At 38.6% G+C, this 19,950-nt stretch overlaps 1 protein-coding gene and 1 pseudogene across 1 annotated transcript; both read left to right on the top strand.

Moving 5' to 3' along the window:
• Positions 1-7,171: 7,171 nt before the first annotated feature.
• LOC122440999 lies at positions 7,172-8,149 on the top strand (annotated as a pseudogene).
• A 10,392-nt stretch (positions 8,150-18,541) lies between these two features.
• On the top strand, positions 18,542-19,513 carry LOC122439346 (olfactory receptor-like protein OLF4). Its single transcript, XM_043464419.1, has one exon. The coding sequence runs from the start codon at positions 18,542-18,544 to the stop codon at positions 19,511-19,513; it is 972 nt and encodes a 323-aa protein (XP_043320354.1).
• Positions 19,514-19,950: the final 437 nt, after the last annotated feature.

Below are 19,950 nucleotides of genomic sequence, written 5' to 3'. Positions count from 1 at the left end.
GCTATTTTTTATAGTATTTAGTTTTAAGCTGGCTCTTTAGGAGAGCATTTAATCTACTGGCTGCTAAAGAGGATTTTGGTAGGTATTACTTATTGCCAATTTGTTAACTTGTTTTCTGTTTTGTAGTTCTTTGTTTTCCTTATTCCTTTGTGTTTCTTCTCTTATGATTTAATGATTTTATTTAGTGATATGCTTGTGTTACTTTTTCTCTAGTTTTTGTTTACCTAGTGTAGATTTTTGATGTATGGTAAAGAAAGTGTCTTTATATGAGGATCTACAACAATGTCTATTTTTAAAAACAAGTTGTCCTTTAAGTTCGTTTACATACCAATAACACTACATTTTAACTCCCTGCGCTAATTTTGTGTCTTTGTAGCCATATTTGACCCCTCCCTATTTATCCTCTCATTCTTATTTTAGTTATATTTGATTTTAGAATTTTTTTATCGATTAAATTTTCATACTAGCTTAAGTGATTGGATCCTCAGCCTTTCTACATGTTTGCCTTTACTAGCAGGATATTCTCTTTCTTATAGTTTCTTACCACTTGTTATGCCTTTTCCTTTCCTTCTTAGAGAAGGTACTATATCATTCCCATGTAGAGTAGGTTTAGAATTGATAAATTCTATTAGTCTGTGCTTGTCTGAAAAGTTCTTTCTCTCTCCTTCAATTCTAAATGATAATCTTACTGGGTAAAATGCCCTAGTTTGCAGGTTTTTCCCTCGCCACACTTTAAACATATCATGCCTCTCTGTTCTATCATGCACAGATTCTGGAAAAAAAAAATAAATAAATAAAACGATAAACTGATATGTTTCCATCTTATATGACACTGTTTTACTTTTGCTGCCTTTAGAAACCCATATCTTTAACTTCATGGTTTAAATTGCTGCATCTTCATATAGGTCTTGTTGCTGTCATTTTGGGGGGATGCTTTTTGCTTCTTACACCTGAATTTGCTTTTTTATTCAGGTTTGGAAAGTTTTTAGACATAAGTTTATCAAATACATTTTGACTACCTTCTCTTTTTCTCTTTTCCTTCCTGGACACTCCAATTATGCCAGTGTTGGTGTTCTTAATGTAGTCAAACATCCCTCAAACTATTCTCATTTTTCATTTGTTGCTTTCTTTTCTGATGAGTCATCTCTATGATTCTATATTTCAGTTAACATGCATTCTTCTGTATCACCGGGTATACTATTAATTACTTCTAGTTCCTGCTCATTTCATTTGTTGTAGTGTTCAGTTCTAACTAGTTTTTATTTTACAGTTCCCTGTTAAAATTATCTCTGTGCTCATAAGTCCTTCTTTTCACAGAATTAAATATTTTATGGTCTTCCACTTATTAACACAATGCACAGGGTGCATACTGAAAGTAAAACTCCTTTTGGAAGATTCCTCAAATCATTTTAGCTTGAGAAAATGGAGCTTTGTATCATCTTTACTAATGCATTGATTCCAAATCTGGTAAACTGTTTGTTTCTCTTTCATTTGCTGATTTTTAGGCATGATTTCTTGCTATTTCAGTTGGGACAAGTTCCTCTGTCTTTTCGTTTTACTAACCTTTGTCTGTTTATCTGAAATTATGTGCCACAGTTAACTCTTGCAGGCTTGAAGTGGTGTCTTTCTGTGAGAACAGTCATATACCATTGATGTGTGCCCAGTGGCTTTGTTGGAAGAGCTGGATCTGATGTTATCACAATTCATGCCTTTCTTTAGGGTTTACTGGTTGCAGTCATCTGGCTAAGAGGTATGGAGGGTTTAGGGCTTGAGCCAGGTATGAGATATGGCTTCCTCTAGCTTAGTGGCCATTACTGGCCTAATGGGAGGGAGGCAGGTCCCAAGTTGCTAGAGCAGAAGCCCTGAGGGTCACATATGAGCTGACCTTGTTCCCCCTAAGTGTGTGCTCCCCCACTTCTGTCCCAGCACTGTTGACCCAGAGGGGAGCAGTGCTGGAGCAAGAAGTGTTAGTGTGTGGCCCTCTAGATGGGGTGGGGCAAGGAACCTGTTGGCCTGGGCAGAGCTTGAGATGCAGACTGCCTCTGATGTGCTGCCTGTGTAAGCACCATCAGTGGTTGACCGTTCCCTGCTCAGAAGCATCTTTGGGTCTGGAGTTCTTTTGTCCCTACAGTGGGGCTGCTTTACTTGCCATGGTATTGGGCTGCAAGACAAGGGCCTCGAGACATGCATAGATTTCTGGCATGGATAGGGGTGTGGGCTGTGGCATCAAGCCATCATCAGTGATTGGTGTTGCTTCTGATGTGAAGCCTATGTAAGCACCAGTGATATGTGCTATGGCCCTGCTTAGACACTGCTTCATGTCTGACCTCTGCTGTGACTCATAGCTAGGTTCCCAAGCACCCATGTAGGCTGTGGCACACACACACACATTTTTTATATATATATATATATATATATATATATATATATATATATATATATATATATAGTAGACCTAGTGGTAAAGAACCCGCCTGGCAATGCAGGAGACATAAAAGCCATGGGTTCCATTGCTGGGTCAGGAAGATCCCCTGGAGAAGGATATGGCAACCCACTCCAGTATTCTTGTCTGGGAAATCCCAAGCACAGTGAAGCCTGGAGGGCTACAGTCCATGGGGTTACAAAGATTTGGACAAGACTGAGCACATCCCACACACACACATAATATGCTATGAGAGTTTATGGTGCATATCAACATATAAATATCTCTCTTATAATTACACACATTTAGTAATGAGGGACTAAAGGATAGCTCTTGACTTCTGATATAACTGGGAAATTTCTAATTGGCCTGGAGAAACTGTCATGGATCCAGGGAGTACAATAACCATGGTTTTATACTAAAGGGGCAAAGTTATCCCCCTTTTTGAAGAGGAGATTTCAGTGGTTCAGTCCCTGCCACAAATCAAAGTCTTAAAGATCAGAGGGACCTACTCAAGATAAATCCTCAATGTTACAGTTTAAAGAAAATTTTGTACCCAGGGACGTGATGACATGCTGGGAATCTTAGGGCTTTGAAAGCAAGATAATTAAAGGGGAAGGAGTGATAAAAAAATGAATTCACCTAACTTACAATGCATGTTTTAGGAGCAAAGAACCACTAGAAAAAAAAAAAAATTCTGTCCAGAAGTGTCCCCAAGGGAAATCATGTAGTTAAAGGTTGGAGTAACCAGAGGAAACATGTCTAATGAGCTGACACAGGAAGCTCCAAATATCTTCTCTGCTGTAGTCCCTCAGCCTCTGCCACTTTGGTTGGTGAGGACCTGGTTCTTGCTTTTGAAGTTCTACATCTGTCTGGCAACCAATGATTGATTTTACCACTTCCTGTGTTCTTGTTTGGGGACAAAATTCTGTCTTCATCAGTAATCATTTAGGGAGGTATTTTGACTTCTACAGGGAAGAAGTGATAAAATCTGCAGGCAGGTGAGTCTGAGAGCTCTACAGACACTGCAGGAGAGCATCGGAGAGGATGGAAGCCAAGTACGTGAGCTTGAGGTCACCTGAGGACAGATCTGTTATAGCCCAGAGGCCAGAGGTCATTGTAGTTATTTTCTGGTTTTCCTAATATTAATGTACTTATGTACAATCTAAAACTAAAGTGAACCTTGCACTTGAAAATGCAAGCGTCAAGGTTGACAATTTAATGGTAATATTGCTTGTAGATTTTTGGATAGCAGCCATTCTGACCAGCGTGAGATGGTACCTCATTGTGGTTTTGATTTGCCTTTCTCTAATAATGAGTGATGCTGAGCATCTTTCTATGTGTTTGTTAGCCATCTGTATGTCTTCTATGAAGAAATGTCTGTTTAGGTCTTTGGCCCATTTTTTGATTAGGTCATTTATTTTTCTGGAATTGAGCTGCAGGAGTTGCTTGTATATTTTTGAGATTAATCCTTTGTCTGTTTCTTCATTTGCTATTATTTTCTCCCATTCTGTCTTTTCACCTTGTTTATAGTTTCCTTTGCTGTGCAAAAGCTTTTAAGTTTCATTAGGTCCCATTTGTTTAGTTTTGCTTTTATTTCCAATATTCTGGGAGGTGGGTCATAGAGGATCCTGCTGTGATTTATGTCGGAGAGTGGTTTGCCTCTGTCCTCCTCTAGGAGTTTCATAGTTTCTGGTCTTACATTTAGAGCTTTAATCCATTTTGAGTTTATTTTTGTGTATGGTGTTAGAAAGTGTTCTAGTTTCATTCTTTTACAAGTGGTTGACCAGTTTTCCCAGCACCACTTGTTAAAGAGGTTGTCTTTTTTCCATTGTATATCCTTGCCTCGTTTGTCAAAGATAAGGTGTCCATATAAATGCTGGAGAGTGTGTGGAGAAAAGGGAACCCTCTTATACTGTTAGTGGGAATGCAAACTAGTACAGCTGCTATGGAGAACAGTGTGGAGATTCCTTAAAAAACTGGAAATAGAACTGCCATATGACCCAGCACGCCCACTTCTGGCATACACACCGAGGAAACCAGATCTGAAGAGACACGAGCACCCCAATGTTCATTGCAGCACTGTTTATAATAGCCAGGGCATGGAAGCAACCTAGATGCCCACCAGCAGACGAATGGATAAGGAAGCTGTGGTACATATACATCATGGAATATTACTCAGCCATTAAAAAGAATTCATTTGAATCAGTTCGAATGAGATGGATGAAACTGGAGCCCATTATACAGAGTGAAGTAAGCCAGAAAGATAAATACCAATACAGTATACTAACACATATATATGGAATTTAGAAAGATGGTAACAATAACCCTATATCCAAAACAGAAAAAGACACACAGATGTACAGAACAGACTTTTGGACTCTGTGGGAGGAGGTGAGGGTGGGATGTTCTGAGAGAACAGCATTGAAACATGTATATTATCAAGGGTGAAACAGATCGCCAGCCCAGGTTGGATGCATGAGACAAGTGCTCGGGCCTGGTGCACTGGGAAGACCCAGAGGGATGGGGTGGGGAGGGAGGTGGGGGGGTATTGGGATGCGAAACACATGTAAATCCATGGCTGATTCATGTCAATGTATGGCAAAAACTGCTACAATATAAAAAAATATTTAAAAAAATGGTAATATTGGAATCTCAGATGGCATGGTTGTGGTGGTTTCATCAATAAGTTGTGTCCAACTCTTGCGACCCCATGGACTGTAGCCCACCTGGCTCCTCTGTCAGTGGGATTTCCCAGGCAAGAATATTGGAGTGGGTAGCCAGTTCCTTCTCCAAGGGAGCTTCCCACCCCAGGGATCAAACCTTTGTTTCCTGCACTGACAAATGGATTCTTTGCTCTCTGAGCCACCAGGCAAATCTCTTTTGTAGGAATAGAAGGCATAAAATGCTTCCAGTAAAATTAGAAAGTAAGTATAAGAATCTTAGTTATGAACAGGAGGTAACAAATAGGGAAAATCCTTAAGGAAAAGAAACCTTCTACTGTTTCATATGCTTCATATAAAACATGTCCAACTTCTGCTGTATTTTGTCTATTTCTGATTTTAAATTGGTACTTTATGTCCCAAAGTTTTATTTTCCTCTTAGGATATTCACACTGCAAGATCTTTCCAGTCATATCTACATCATTGTTTATGTCCTTGGCAGAAATATATTTTTCTTTATTATTTTTTTCTGGGTATCAAGGAGATATCACTGGAGCTGGAATATTGATGAAGCAGGGGAATGTTTCTTTATTCCATTGTCTCTGGGGTCATTTGAGTTTATTGGATATTTCTTTCCCTTAATGTCCAAATGTCCATTTCATGTCTCTCTCTTTCTTTCACTGTCATACTTCTCATTCTTTTCTAAATACTGAGCAGAAATTGTCCATACCAAAAGTGAACTCCAAGTTTATTGTTTCTTGGGAAGTTTATAAACGGGAATTTCTGGGTAAAAGTTACATATTCTTTCAGAGAATAATAATTTGATCTGACCAGCCAATCTGTAACCTCTTATAGCCTAAGGAGGGTGGATCTGGGTAGCCAGTGATGGTAGTAACACAAACCAGAAAGGCATGATTGTGAGTGTGTGTGTGAGTGTGTGTGTGCCCTGCCTTGTGAGGGGAAAATGGTTCTTAAAGTGGAGGCACCTGGACTCATATATTAAGATGACTTACAATACAGAGGTCAGAATTCACTCAACAGATGGGACTAAGTAGGGTATCTGATATCATTCATAGGATGGTTTTACAACTAAATTCATAAGGTGCAAGGAACCACATGGAAGAGGGATTCTCTATGTGCTGAAGTGTCAACTGTAGCAGGGAGGCCACCTTGCTCCTCAGCATCCCTGACACCATCTCTAACCATTCCCCCTCTTGATCATTCCTCTGCCCCACTGGTTTCCTTGTTTTCATTTGAACACGTGGAACAAGCATCTTCCTCAGGGTCTTTGCAGCTCCCTCTAGCAGGCTCACAGTTCTCCTGACATCATACTGGCTCCTTATCCTTCTTTCTGGAGGAAAGTGTTCAAACATCATCTCAATTTCTTGTCTTTCCTGAGCACTTGGGAAAAAGTAGCACCTCCTACCACTCTCTCTTTTATGCCTGGCTTTGTTTTCTTCATAGCATCTGTCACGTTCTGACATATTCTGTCATATTTTATTTGAATATCCTCATTCACCCTCCTTGGATTGTGAGAGCTTTTTTTTTTTTTTTTTTCCTTTAAACACTCTGCTTATTGGCTCCATGTACTTGGAACATGGTCAGCACTAAATTAAGCTCTAGAGGTAGGACCTGTTTGCAAATCTGATGAGAATCGGACAAACATTCCTAGTCAAGATGAAATGGAGTATACCCTCAAAGGGGCTTCCAGGGTGACTCAGTGCTAAAGAATCCTCCCCCATTGCAGCAACTGTGTAGGAGATGCCTACTCAATCCCTAGGTTCTGAAGAACCCTTGGTGGAGGACATGGCAATCCACTCCAGAATTCAACCCACTCTGGGGAAATCCCAAGGACAGAGGAGCCTGGCGAGCTACAGTTGATTGGGTTGCACAGAGTTGGACATGACTGAAGTGACTGAACACACACACACACACCCTCAAAGAGAACTTACTTATAAATAAAGTATTAACATCAAGTTCTTGAGGGCCAAATAGAAATTGCAGTGTTTCAGCTATGTGAAGTATGCCAGTTTGTGTGAAAATTAGTCATGTTATTTTTCTTTTTCCTTGTAGTTACCTGCACCCCATGGAACCAAGTAACAACACACAAATTTCATGATTTCTTCTTCTGGGACTTTTAAATGAACCAGAACTGCAGTCCCTCATATTTGGACTTTTCTTCGCCATGTACCTGATCACTGTATTTGGAAACCTACTTATTGTCTTGGCTGTCAGCTCGGATTCCCACCTCCACACCCCCATGTACTTCTTCCTCTCCAACCTGTCTTTCGTAGACATCTGTGTCACCTCCACCACCATCCCAAAGATGCTGTGGAACATCCAGACAGAGAGCAGAGGTATCACCTATGAAGGCTGCATCACCCAGATGTATTTTCACATTCTCTTTGCAGATTTAGATGACATTCTCCTGACAGTGATGGCCTATGATCAGTATGTGGCCATCTGCCACCCCCTGTTCTACACGGTCATCATGAGCCCCCGGCTCTGTGGACTACTGGTTCTGATATCCTGGGTGCTGATTGCCTTGCATTCCTTGCTACATAGCTTAATGGTGCTGCGACTGTCCTTCAGTCCAGAAATGCAAATCCCCCACTTTTTCTGTGAACTCAGTCAGGTGGTACAACTTGCCAGTTCTGACAACTTTCTTAATAACATAGTGATGTATTTTGCAGCTGTCCTGATGGGTGTCGGTCCTTTTGCTGGTATCCTTTACACTTACTCTAAAATAGTTTCCTGCATATGTAAAATCTCATCAGCTCAGGGGAAGTATATAGCATTTTCTACCTGTGTGTCCCACCTCGTGGTTGTCTCCCTGTTTTATTTTACAGCCTTAGGAGTTTACCTTAGCTCTGCTGCTACTCACACCTCACATTCAAGTACCATTGCTTCGGTGATGTACACTGTGGTCACACCCATGCTGAACCCCTTCATCTACAGTCTGAGAAATCAAGATATAAAAGGGGCTCTGAAGAGATTCTACTTCATGCCAACTTTAAAAGACCAAATACCTAGTGCCCTGGATTGTATAGTTCAAAGCCTCTGAACCAAAAATAGTGATTCTTTTATCATTGTGGAATAAAATTTGCTCCTTCTACTTGTTTCCTGGGATTTCCATTTTTCTTTTCATCTTTGGACTCGGCATCTTTATGCAATTTTAGGAACTTTCTTTATTAAGTTTTTTCCTCAGTCTTATACATAGACCATTTTTGTTGTTTCCTACTTCAAAAATTTCCTACCTTTGGGTCAAAAATTTTTGTAGATTCCATTCTTTGTTGGGGCATCATAGATTTGTTAAGAATAATTACTTCTTAAATGACAGTCATCTCAAGTAATTTTTCTCCTATGTCCTGAAGTAATAGTTACGAGTTGTACTATTCATTTAAAAATACACTTAACAACCAAGATACTTTATATTATTTTTATTACTGTTGGTTGTGTCAGTGATATAGAAAAATAACTGTCAAGTTACAGGAGGATTTCTGACCACGAAGAGTCAGAACCCTTAATTTTCTTGTTCAAAGGTCAACTTGTGTGTGTGTGTCTCTTTCTATATAGACATATATATATATATATACACACATATGGTGGTGGTAGTTTAGTTGCTAAGTCGTGTCCAACCCTTGTGATCCCATGGACTGTAGCTCGCTAGGCTCCTCTGTCCATGGGATTTTCAAGGCAAGAATAGTGGAGTGGGTTGCCATTTCCTTCTCCAATATGTATATATACACATACACACACACACACATATATATATACATATATATACAAGATATGTTTGACCAAAAGATCTTTTAGGTGATGTATTGTGTATATGCATGTAACTGATACATTTTGCTTTACAGGAAGATCCAACAACACTACAAGTCAACTATACTCTAAAAAAGTTTGAAAATATAAAATGAACAGTTTTCCAAAAACCAATCTTAATGTCATGGAAGATTGTTATCAAACAAGTAGAGAATTCAAGATAATGTCATGAAGTTGTTTAATAAGCTACAAGAAACCATAGGTGATTCTTCTTTGAGAGTAATCTTAGCAATGTTTTTGTATATATCTCCCCAAGCAAGGGAAATGAAAATAAACAAATGGAATACATTTGTTTGCAAACTATCTATGGGAAAATATATTTATAATGTATATATCCAATAAGGGGTTGCTATCCAAAAATATAAAGAATTAAATCAAATTAATATTAAAAAACAAATAACTCTATTAAAAGTAGACTGAAGATATGCAATAGACATTTTCCTAAGGGAGACATACAGATCTTCATTCAAGAATATGTGCATTTTTCTGTTTTAGGATTTGAGGTCCCATAGTAGCTCAGCTGGTGAAATATCTGCCTGCAGTGCAGGAGACCCTGATTTGATTCCTGGGTTTGGAAGATCCCCTGGAGAAGGGAAAGGTTACCCACTCCAGTATTCTGGTCTGGAGAATTCCATGAACTGTATAGTCCACAGGGTTGCAAAGAGCCAGATATGGCTGAGCGACTTTCAATTTCAGATACCTCTTCAGTCAAATGGACATAACTTTAGGCAGATCCTTTCACTCTTCTGAGTCACATTTATGCAAGTGCAGAACACATCATAGAGCAAACATCAGAGAATAAAGTTTCATGAAAATAAAATAAGACAATCCACATAAGATTCTAAGGTCAGTGCCTGGTGTACCATTAGATGGAAACATGTCATTTAACTGAAAATTTAAAAAAATTAAGGACTAAATGACACTTTTTAACTTGTATCACTAACATGAATGTCCTAGTTGATTTATTAAAATCATCATGAAGCCAATGATTATAATACCTATGTATTTATATCAAAGGAGCATACTTCTATCTCTTGTTGAAGAAGGGAATCCCAATTTACTAGAAATCTCAGGAGACTTTCCCACAACAAGACAATACTTTGGAGATCCTTGGAACCTGGTCAACAAAGGTTCCACAGTCTCAGATTTGGGTCTCAATATTGCAATAAGTTGGGGAATCCCCATGGACAGAGGAGCCTGAGGGACTATAGGTCACAAGGAGTCAGACATGACTGAGCGACTAAGCACAGCACAGCATAGCAGTGATGCTAAAACTCTAGGAGGCAGGAAAGTTCATGGAGAAAGAGTAAGAAAGACTGGATTCACCTGTCTTTCAATGTGGGCTCCAAGGAAGAGAGATTCAGCAGGAAAAAAAAATTTTTTTCCATCCACACTAGTGGCCCTCAGGACAATGATATGAGCAGAGGTGAGAGTAACGTGAAAGCAGTGTCTAATGAGCAGACACTGGGAGTTACAAATACCTCCTCTGCTGCAGTCCCTCAGCCTGTGCATTCTTGGGCAGACAGGGCATGCTTCCTGGTTTTCAAGTCCTAAATCTGGCTACCTGAGAACTTAAGCAGCCTAAACCAGACCCAAGAGATCGCCACATTTTTTTTCCCCTAGGTTGACTAATACATTTAAAATTGATTGATTTAATATATGAAAAGATTAGTGTTTGCTGACTCAGTGATACAAGCATCATTGTTGACAAATAAGTGATGGGATTGGAATTCCAGTCGGATGAGAATGAAGAAGGAATGGGAGGAATAAAGTGGTTCTGGTAAAAACAGAATATATCTGAGGAGTTTTGCAGTTCATGGGAGTAGGAAAGCAGAGTATTGGCTTTGGAGGGAGGGTATTTAAAAACTTTTTCAGACTCAGTGTTTCAACATGTTCTGTATTTATGAGAAGAATCCTGATCTATGGAGGTAGACGCTATGTTGCAACTGCAGTATTTGGGACACATATTCCACAATATTGCCTACCACCTTGATATTCCCATGAAAAAGAGCATTGTATGTAATATGCATGGAGAGGTATGCCAAGGAGTATTACTTGGTAATTATTTCATTACAGGATGGCTAAGGCTTCCCTGGTGGCGCAGTGGTAAAAAATTCACTTGCCAATGCAGGAGATGTGGGTTCGATCCTTGGTCCAGGAAGATCCCTTGGAGAATGGAATGGCAACACACTCCAGTGTTCTTGCCTGGAGAATCCCATGGACAGAGGAGCCTGGTGGGCTATAGTCCATGGAGTTGCAAAAGAGTTGGACATGACTTAGCAACAGAACAACATCACCAAAACACCTGTTTGGTTTATTAGCCATTCACTTTCTATATGCAAATTGTCTTTGCGAGAATTTTGCTTTGTGTTTTGGAATCTGAGTGTCTTTTTTTTTTTTTTCTTGCATTCTTTCAAAAATTAAGACTTTTTTCATCAAGTTTGTAGTTTGCCATTTAATTCTTCTATGTAGGTGTAGCTCCATTAATGGGGTTGTGTGAGAGTTTATAAACTGTTTAGTCAAATCTATCAGTTAGTCACATTGTGTTCCCCTTATTACTTTTAAACATGGAATGTTCTGCACCTTTAGTAGTAAGGAATAGATATTATGCATATTGCTATCTTATTTCATATCCAACTATCCTAGTTTGCATTATTTTATGTTTGTGATTAAACCCATTTTTTGAAAAGCAACTATCTTTTCTCAAGTTGTGGAACAAATTCTTTGGCATTTAATTAGAGATATCTTATGGGGCTTCCCTGGTAGCTCAGCTGGTAAAGAATTCACCTGCAATGTTGGAGACCTGGGTTTGATCCCTGGTTTGGGAAGATCCCCTGGTGAAGGAAAAGGCTACCGACTCCAGTATTTTGGCCTAAATCGCAAAGAATCGGACATGACTGAGTGACTTTCACTCACTCACATTCTGCCTACCACAAAGCCTTTTTAATATATATTTTATTTCACGTTACTCAGGAGCTATTGTATTTCAACAATCTAATACATAATTTATCATGACTTATAAAGTGAATGAAAAAAAAACATATCTTTCAAAGTTACATAAAGATCCTTGGTGGAGGAGACTGAAACTGTGTATACTTGACTCTAACACAGGATTACTGTCTTGATAGTCAAACTGTGATCCACAGACCAAGACCTACACCTTCAACAATACCTAAGAGCTTGTTTGAAAGGCAGTTCCTGTGTCTGCTAGAGACCCAAAGAATCATAATTTGTATTTCAACCACAAACCTTGATGATTTGTATGCACAATGAGCTTCTTGGAGCTCTGGTCTAGAATAGGTTTTCTTACTGTTGGCATTTGGGGCAGGAACATTACTTCTATTAGGTTCTGTCTTATGGGATGTAGGAGATTAGTACTATCTTTCTAGACATTACCAAATATCCCCAGTGGCAAAATCTCCTTGGCTGAGAATCACTGCTCAGAGCTTGAGAACTGGAGGCACCGAGACACATTCCGATCAAGACTCCATCTCTTGCTTTGTTTACACTTGTAAGCAGAACATTGAGTCCCTCTGAATCCCATTTCTACACTGAAGAGTGGAGTTCGTCAAGTATTGCTTCATAGAATACATTGTTGGAGAAATTACAGTTGACAGTCAGCTAAGCTAGCAGTGCATAATGGTATCTACATATGTCTTCCATAGTTACAAATATTTTATACTGAGGACTCTTAAATGACAGCTCTTAACTTCTAATATGAGTAGGGAATCCTTTTCGGCTTTGCAAAAGCTTTCATGAAACCAAGGATTATAATATCCAAGTTTTATATTAAAGGAGAAAAGTTATCCCCTTTTGAAGAAGGGAATAGTCACTTTCAGAGGTTTCAGGGGTTGTGTTCCCAACAAAAACCAAAGCTTTGAAGGCCCTGGGGACCTAGTTGAGACAAATTGTCCATATTATATTATTGAGATAATTTGAACTCAGGGATGTGATGAGGTGTTGGGAGGCTTAGAGATTTGGAAGTAGGAGAGGTAAAGTCAAAGGAGCTATAAAGCCGAATTCACCTCACTGATAATGCAGTCTCCTAGGAACAGAGAATCAGCAGGAAAAAACAAAACAAAACAAAACTCATTCTATCCAGACCAGTGTCTCTAAGGGAAATCATGTACTTAGAAGCTGAATTAACAAGAGGAAAACATGCCTAACGAACTGACACAGGAAGCTGTAAACATTTCCTCTGCTACAGTCCCTCAGCCTGTGGCTCTTTGATTGTATAGGATGTGGTTATTTACTTTTGCAGTCCTACATCTGGCTGGGACCTGACTAATGCTTGATTTTTATCCATTCCTGTTTTACTGTTTGAGGGCAAAATTTTGATCTGCCTTGTCAATTAATTAGGGAGAAATTTTGACCTTTGCAGAGAAATCATCCCCCCAGAGTTCCCAAGCAGGTGAGTCTGAGAGCCCCACAGACACTGGAGGGGAGGATCAGAGAGGATGGAAGCTAGGAACGCGTGCCTGAGGTTACCTGAGGACCAATCGAGCATAGCCCAGATGCAGAGATCTCTGTGTTTGTTCGCTTCTTTTCATAATAATGCATTTATTTATGATGTAGAAAAAGTGACCATTGCACTTGGAAACAAGGATGTCAGTTTTGACAAATCTGCTGGAAGCCCAATGGAAGAGGAAATGGGAGACACAGGATATTACCTGTGGTGGGACACACAGTGAAGTGACAGCATTTCTTTTTATTGTAAGATGGGGCATGTTAGACTCTGTTTCCACATGCAGGAGAAAGATCTGTACCCAGGACTGTTTGCAAAGGCACCCTTGCAATAGTTGTGCAGTAGACACACACATTAGAGTACCTTCTCCCAAGCTAGGTATTCACGTAAGGAAAAAAAAAAAAAGCTTAGTTACATAGGTGAAAAGATGTACGGTAATGAGGTTAAGTTTGTAATTATTATATTATCTGTGAGGTTGAATACAGTTGACGATTTGTTAGCCATTCAGTGTTTTTCTGTTTAAAAATGTCTCTACAATTCTTCTGTTTTATATAGTGGTGTCAGTGCTGCTGCTTATTTTTTATTTTTTAATTGAATCCTTTGAAAGAGGAAATTGCTTTTCTTTCTTTTTTCTTTCTTCTTCTTCTTCTTTTTTTTTTTTACAAAAATTGAATGTCAAGTCATTCTTTGTATATAGATACATTTGTGGGGATTGTATGTTGTTGTTTGGTCGCTAAGTCGTGTCCAACTGTTTGTGACCCCATGAAATATAGCCCGCCAGGCTCCTCTGTCCATGGGATTTCCCAAGTAAGAATACTGGAGTGGTTTGCCATGCCCTCCTCCAGGGGATCTTCCTGACCCAGGGATCTAACCCAGGTCTTCTGCATTGGCAGGTTCATATTTTATGCTGAGCCACCAGGGAAGCCTGGGGATTGTATAATAATTCATTCTTTTGGTCAAATTTTTGGCCAGTTTTTGTGTCAAATCTTTCAGTCAGTTTATGCTATAAAGCACTATGAACTATATATAGTCACCACTGTGTACAGTACACCCCATTTATTGCTTTTGCATTGTCACTTTTCTTACTGAATGAATTCAGTTATCACTTTAATATTCTTGATGTTTCAATCCTTGTTGTAAACCAAGAAGGAAAGTGAGAGTTCTGCAGCATCCTTAGTGATATTAATAATAAATAGCACTTTGTACATATTTACTTCTAGTTTAACAACTGTTATTTCTTATTGTTCCTTTTAGCCTTCTAATTAAATCTATTTGCAAAAGTTGGATCAGCTCTGGTCATAATTTGGAAGACATTCTTCTATACCATATTAAACATTGCCTTCATATTCTGTAAGTGTATTTCAGTCCAACTATCTCAATATGAGATGAAATTGCAACTTTGGTACTGTCCCGTCTCCTCACTGTAAGTGTCCTGTTATATTCTTTCATTTCCCCGTTTTGGCAATTTCAACTTGAATTAGTGACCAATGCTAGTATCATTAAATTCTTACTTCTTTATGTGTTTTTATTAGTTAATGGTAGATTTTCATTCAATTTTTTACCTACAGTTGCTCAGGAAGCAATGTATTTTACCTTATTTTGCTTCATAAGGTTAAGTATATTTATTATTCCATAAGTTTTTATTTATGGAATAAGTATTTTTTATTCCTTAAGTTTTTAGTTTCCTTTAAAAACACTCTTCTAAAATCTGAACTTATACATATTCACATACTTTTATACAAAGGTATAAATATAATCCTAAATACCTCATTAAATTTTCTTTATGTTTTACTGATAAATGGCCATTATGTTTAATGTTTTTCTACAATTTATCCACTTTTGTTTATTTCTCAGCAACAACTCAGGGACTTGCTGCTAAACAACTAGTAATAATGCTGGCTCATTATTTCAATGTCTGTATAAATTCCATGGTGTGGCTGTGTGACTCATACATTCAATGGTCTGTATCATTATTTAGCAATAAGGACTATCATATCACTGCTACAAAATTTGATATTGTTAATTTAACATTGCACTTCTAAGCCAAGGGTAACTGTCCCTCAGGGGACATTGAGCAATATCAGTAGACATTTTTTGCTGTCACACGGATGAAAGGCAGGTGGTGGGCAAGGATGCTTCTAAACATCCTACAATGTACAAGACAGACCCCACCACAGAGAAGGACCTGGCAGAGACTATCCAGTAGTGCAGAGATGGAGGAACCCTGAGTTAAAGAATATTTGTGTTTCTATTATCAATAGCTGTCTTAGGTAGTTTCCACAATGTTCTCCACTTCATATGTCTGCCAGTGAAATTAGAGAGTTCCCCTTATGTTTGTAATACTTGTTTAAAAGTTTCAACCTCAATCAACATTAAGTTTTTTCCCTGGCTGAAGGTCGTGAATTAGATATCTTCCTGTTTATTAAACCAGTACCCACTTTGAGCCAAGATTCATAGATTCAATCAGCAAGCCATTTCTTATTATTATTATATGTCTAAATATACTTTATGCCTTCTTCTCAACAGTTAATTGCATTTCCAATGATTTTTACAAAATACTGTTCTGTGATTGATTTTGGGGTGGGTATTTTTGACCATAAAATATTTAAAATTTTTACATAGTTAAATTTGTTTTTCTACTTACTTCTGATTTTCTCCCCTTGATAATAACCTTTTCTCACCTGTAGATTTTGTGTGTGGTTTTATATGATCATCTGAAATGGACTGTTCGCTATTACAGGTACTTTTGTCTCTTTTAAAAAGATGCATTAAATAGGAAACCACTTCATTTCCTTCCAGATAGATGGTCATTTATTCTGACTTTTATTCAACAATCCAGTCTTTCAATCAAATTGAAGTACAACCTTTCCATATGGTAGTGTTCATATCTAAGGGGATCTAATTCCTAATCATTCAACAAATATTAGCAATACATCTGCTACTTGCTAGAAATTCCTGGGTAGATTATATATTAGATTATCTTGAGTCAAGGTTTTTTCTAAATTAGTTATTAATGATGAATCATTAATCATTATTAATTATTGTTGTGATTGTTCTGTTACTGCTAAAAACTGAATGGAACATCAAAAATTGATTGAAACATAATGGTTTTGATGTTCCATTCAGTTTTGTTTAATGCACTTATATGAAATCACTCTTAACTGGTTTAACATTTTTGCCATTCTTTCTATTCACAATTTATAATTTTCTTAACTGTGTTTTTAAAATAAATGCACATGTATTCATGTATGTATGGGAAAATAAGAAGTAAACAAGGGAGCTGAAATCACTGATGCTTAGGATCTTGCATTATAGTGACAGTGTCACAGTATACTGAAATAAAACAGTGTCCTTAGAATTAAATCATGTGAAGAAATTTATCCAGAATAAGAGAATGAAATTTCATGACCTCACGGACTCACAGAGTATGGTCTGCAAAGGTCTTTGTATGCTGTCCAAAATCAGAACTGGAATTAGGATGTTCCCAGTGGATTTATGAAAAAAATGAAAAACATTAAGCCCAATAATGACAAATAAAATATATCTCATAAGAAAACAGAGATAAGGGCACTTCCCTGGCTGCCCAGTGGTTAGGACTTTGCCTTCCAGTGCAGGGGGTGTGGGCCGATCCCTGGTTGGGAAGCTAAGATCCCACATGTCTCACAGCTAAAGACCTAGAACATAAAACAGGTGCAATATTGTAACACTTTCAATAAAGACTTTAAAAATGGTCCACATTAAACAAACAAACAAGCAAACAAACAAACAAACAAAAAAACAGAGACAGGGCAAATGGGTATGGTTTTTCACACCCTCCAGATAGCACTGCTTCTGTCTTTGGAAAAGAGGTATTTTTCTTTCTGATCTTTCCTGGGTATCAAGGCATATAGCTGAAGTTGAAATGTTGCCAAACCAAGAACGCTTTTCTTCATCCCATTGTCTCAGGGGCCGTTTGAGCTTGTTTGATTTTTCCCCTTCACTTTATCTCTCTCTCTCCCATGCTTTTTATATTTATTTAAATATAGGGCAGAAAGTCATTGTAGCTAAAAGGAACCTCAACTGTATTATTCGCTCAGTAGCTTGTGAACTGGAATTTCTGGGTACTATTTAAACATTCTTTAGGAGAAAATTAATCTGATCTGGCCAGCTTGAGGTGTCACCACCCATGGCTTAAAGAAGGTGGTGCTGGGTGAGAAATTCATGACAATAACACAGCCCAGGAGGCTACGGTGTGTGTGTACACTTGTGCCTTGTGGAGTGAGAGCAGTTGTTAAAGCAAAGGCACCTGCACTCACATATTAAGGTGGCGTAATAAGGTGACAGAGGCCAAAACTCCATCAGAGATGGTGCTAAGAAGACGATCTGATATAATTTGCAGGATTCCTTTGCAACTAAATCCATAAGTTCTGGGAACAACATGGAAGGAGGGATTCTCTATGGACTGAAGGTTCGGCTGTAGCAGGGAAGCCACCTTGTTCCTCAGCATCCTTGACACCATCTCTAACCACTCCCCCTCCTGCTTATTCCTCCATCCCACCGGCTTCCTTGTTTGCATTTGAACATGTGACCAGCTTCTTCCTTTGGTTACTCTGCAGTGGCCGTGCCCTCTGCCAGGCACACACTTCTGCTGGTATCACGCTAGGACGTCCTCTCTTTTTCTTGATGTCTCTTCATGGAACCCCTTGTTTGTAAGCCTTGCCTGAATACTTGGTACAGAATAATATTTCTACTAAATTCTCTTTTATACATGTTTTTGTTTTCTTCATAACACCTGTCACCTTCTAACATATTCTATATTTATTTGAGTATCATCTTTCACCACCCTTGGATTGTGAGAGATTTGTTTTTAAGTGTCTCTATTTATCCCCTATATGTATTTGGAACATGTTGACTGTCAGCATAATGCTTCTCAAGTGCATACAAGACTTTCTCATTAAAACTGTAAATGCATGAAATCCTTGGAAATATGCTGAGAATGAGACAAAAGTATCTAATTAGAGGTAAAATGGAGTATACCTTCAAGGAGAATTTATCTATGTACAACTTATTAACATCAATTTCTTGCCAGCAAAATAGAAATTACAGAAGTTCAGCTATGTGAGTTACACCTGTTTGAAAATTATTCATGCTATTTTCTTTTTTCCCAGTAGTCACTTCCATCACATGGCATCAGGGAACAAGACGCAAATATCAGCATTTCTCCTTCTGGGACTTTCAGAGGAGCCGGCATTGCAGCCCCTTATATTTGGGCTTTTCCTCTTCATGTATCTGATCACTGTGATTGGAAACCTGCTCATCATCCTGGCTGTCTGCTCAGACCCCCACCTCCACACACCCATGTACTTCTTCCTCTCCAACCTGTCCTTTGTAGACATCTGTTTTACGTCCAGCATCATCCCAAAGATGCTATGGAACATCCAGACACAGAGCAAAGTCATCACTTATGAAGGCTGCATCATCCAGGTGTATTTTTACTTACTCTTTGCAGCATTAGATGACTTTCTCCTGACCGTGATGGCCTATGATCGCTTCGTGGCCATCTGTCACCCCCTGCGCTACACGGTCATCATGAACCCCCAGCTCTGTGCACTGCTGGTTCTGGGGTCCTGGATCGTGAGTGCCCTCTTTCCCCTGTTACACAGCTTAATGGTTTTGCAACTGTCCTTCTGCTCAGACTTGGAAATCCACCACTTTTTCTGTGAAATAACATGGCTGATCAGACTGGCCTGTTCTGACCCCTTTCTCAATAACATGGCGGTATATTTCGGATCTGGAATTCTCGGGGGTGCTCCCCTGGCTGGTATTCTTTACTCTTACTCTAAGATAGTGTCCTCTATCTGTGGAATCTCATCTGCTCATGGGAAGTATAAAGCATTCTCCACCTGCGCATCTCACCTCTCAGTTGTCTCATTATTTTATTGTTCAGCCTTAGGAGTATATCTTAGCTTCACTTCTACCTACAGCTCACACATGAGTGCTATGGTATCGGTGATGTACACTGTGGTCACACCCATGCTGAACCCCTTCATCTACAGTCTGAGAAACAAAGACATAAAGAGGGCTCTAAAAAGATTCTTTGGGATGGAAATGTTTGTTAAAGGGACATTTGCCCTTGGGCTGAAGAACTACCCATGATAGTAGGGTCAAAGCCTCATGCGGGATATGTGATTCTTTGATTAGACTGTGATAATAGCAATTGCTTCTTCAGTTTATAGCCTGGTATTTCCATTTCTTCGATTTCAACTTCTCTATACAATTTTAAAAGCATCCTTCTTAACTTTTCTGATCCCTATCCTCTAAGATTTTTCCCTTATTATTTTTCTACCCTCTCAAATTGATTCAAAACTGTGTGTGAAACATATGTAAATTCCTATTTATCTCATGATACTTCACACATTTCTTAAGAATAAATTATTCTGAAATGATATACTTTATACTGAGTAATTTTCCTTTCTTTTTGCTAAAAGAATAATCATGAATTGTGCTACTTCTGTGGGAAAAAAACTAACTTGGAAACCAAACCAATTACATAATTTCATAGGAGGGTAAAATATGAAACTACAGTTTATCAT

Source organism: Cervus canadensis, chromosome 4 (genome assembly GCF_019320065.1).
Source record: "Cervus canadensis isolate Bull #8, Minnesota chromosome 4, ASM1932006v1, whole genome shotgun sequence".
Taxonomy (NCBI): Eukaryota; Metazoa; Chordata; class Mammalia; order Artiodactyla; family Cervidae; genus Cervus; species Cervus canadensis.
Note: the sequence above shows the minus strand (reverse complement) of the source record. Positions and strands in the feature narration are given on the sequence as shown.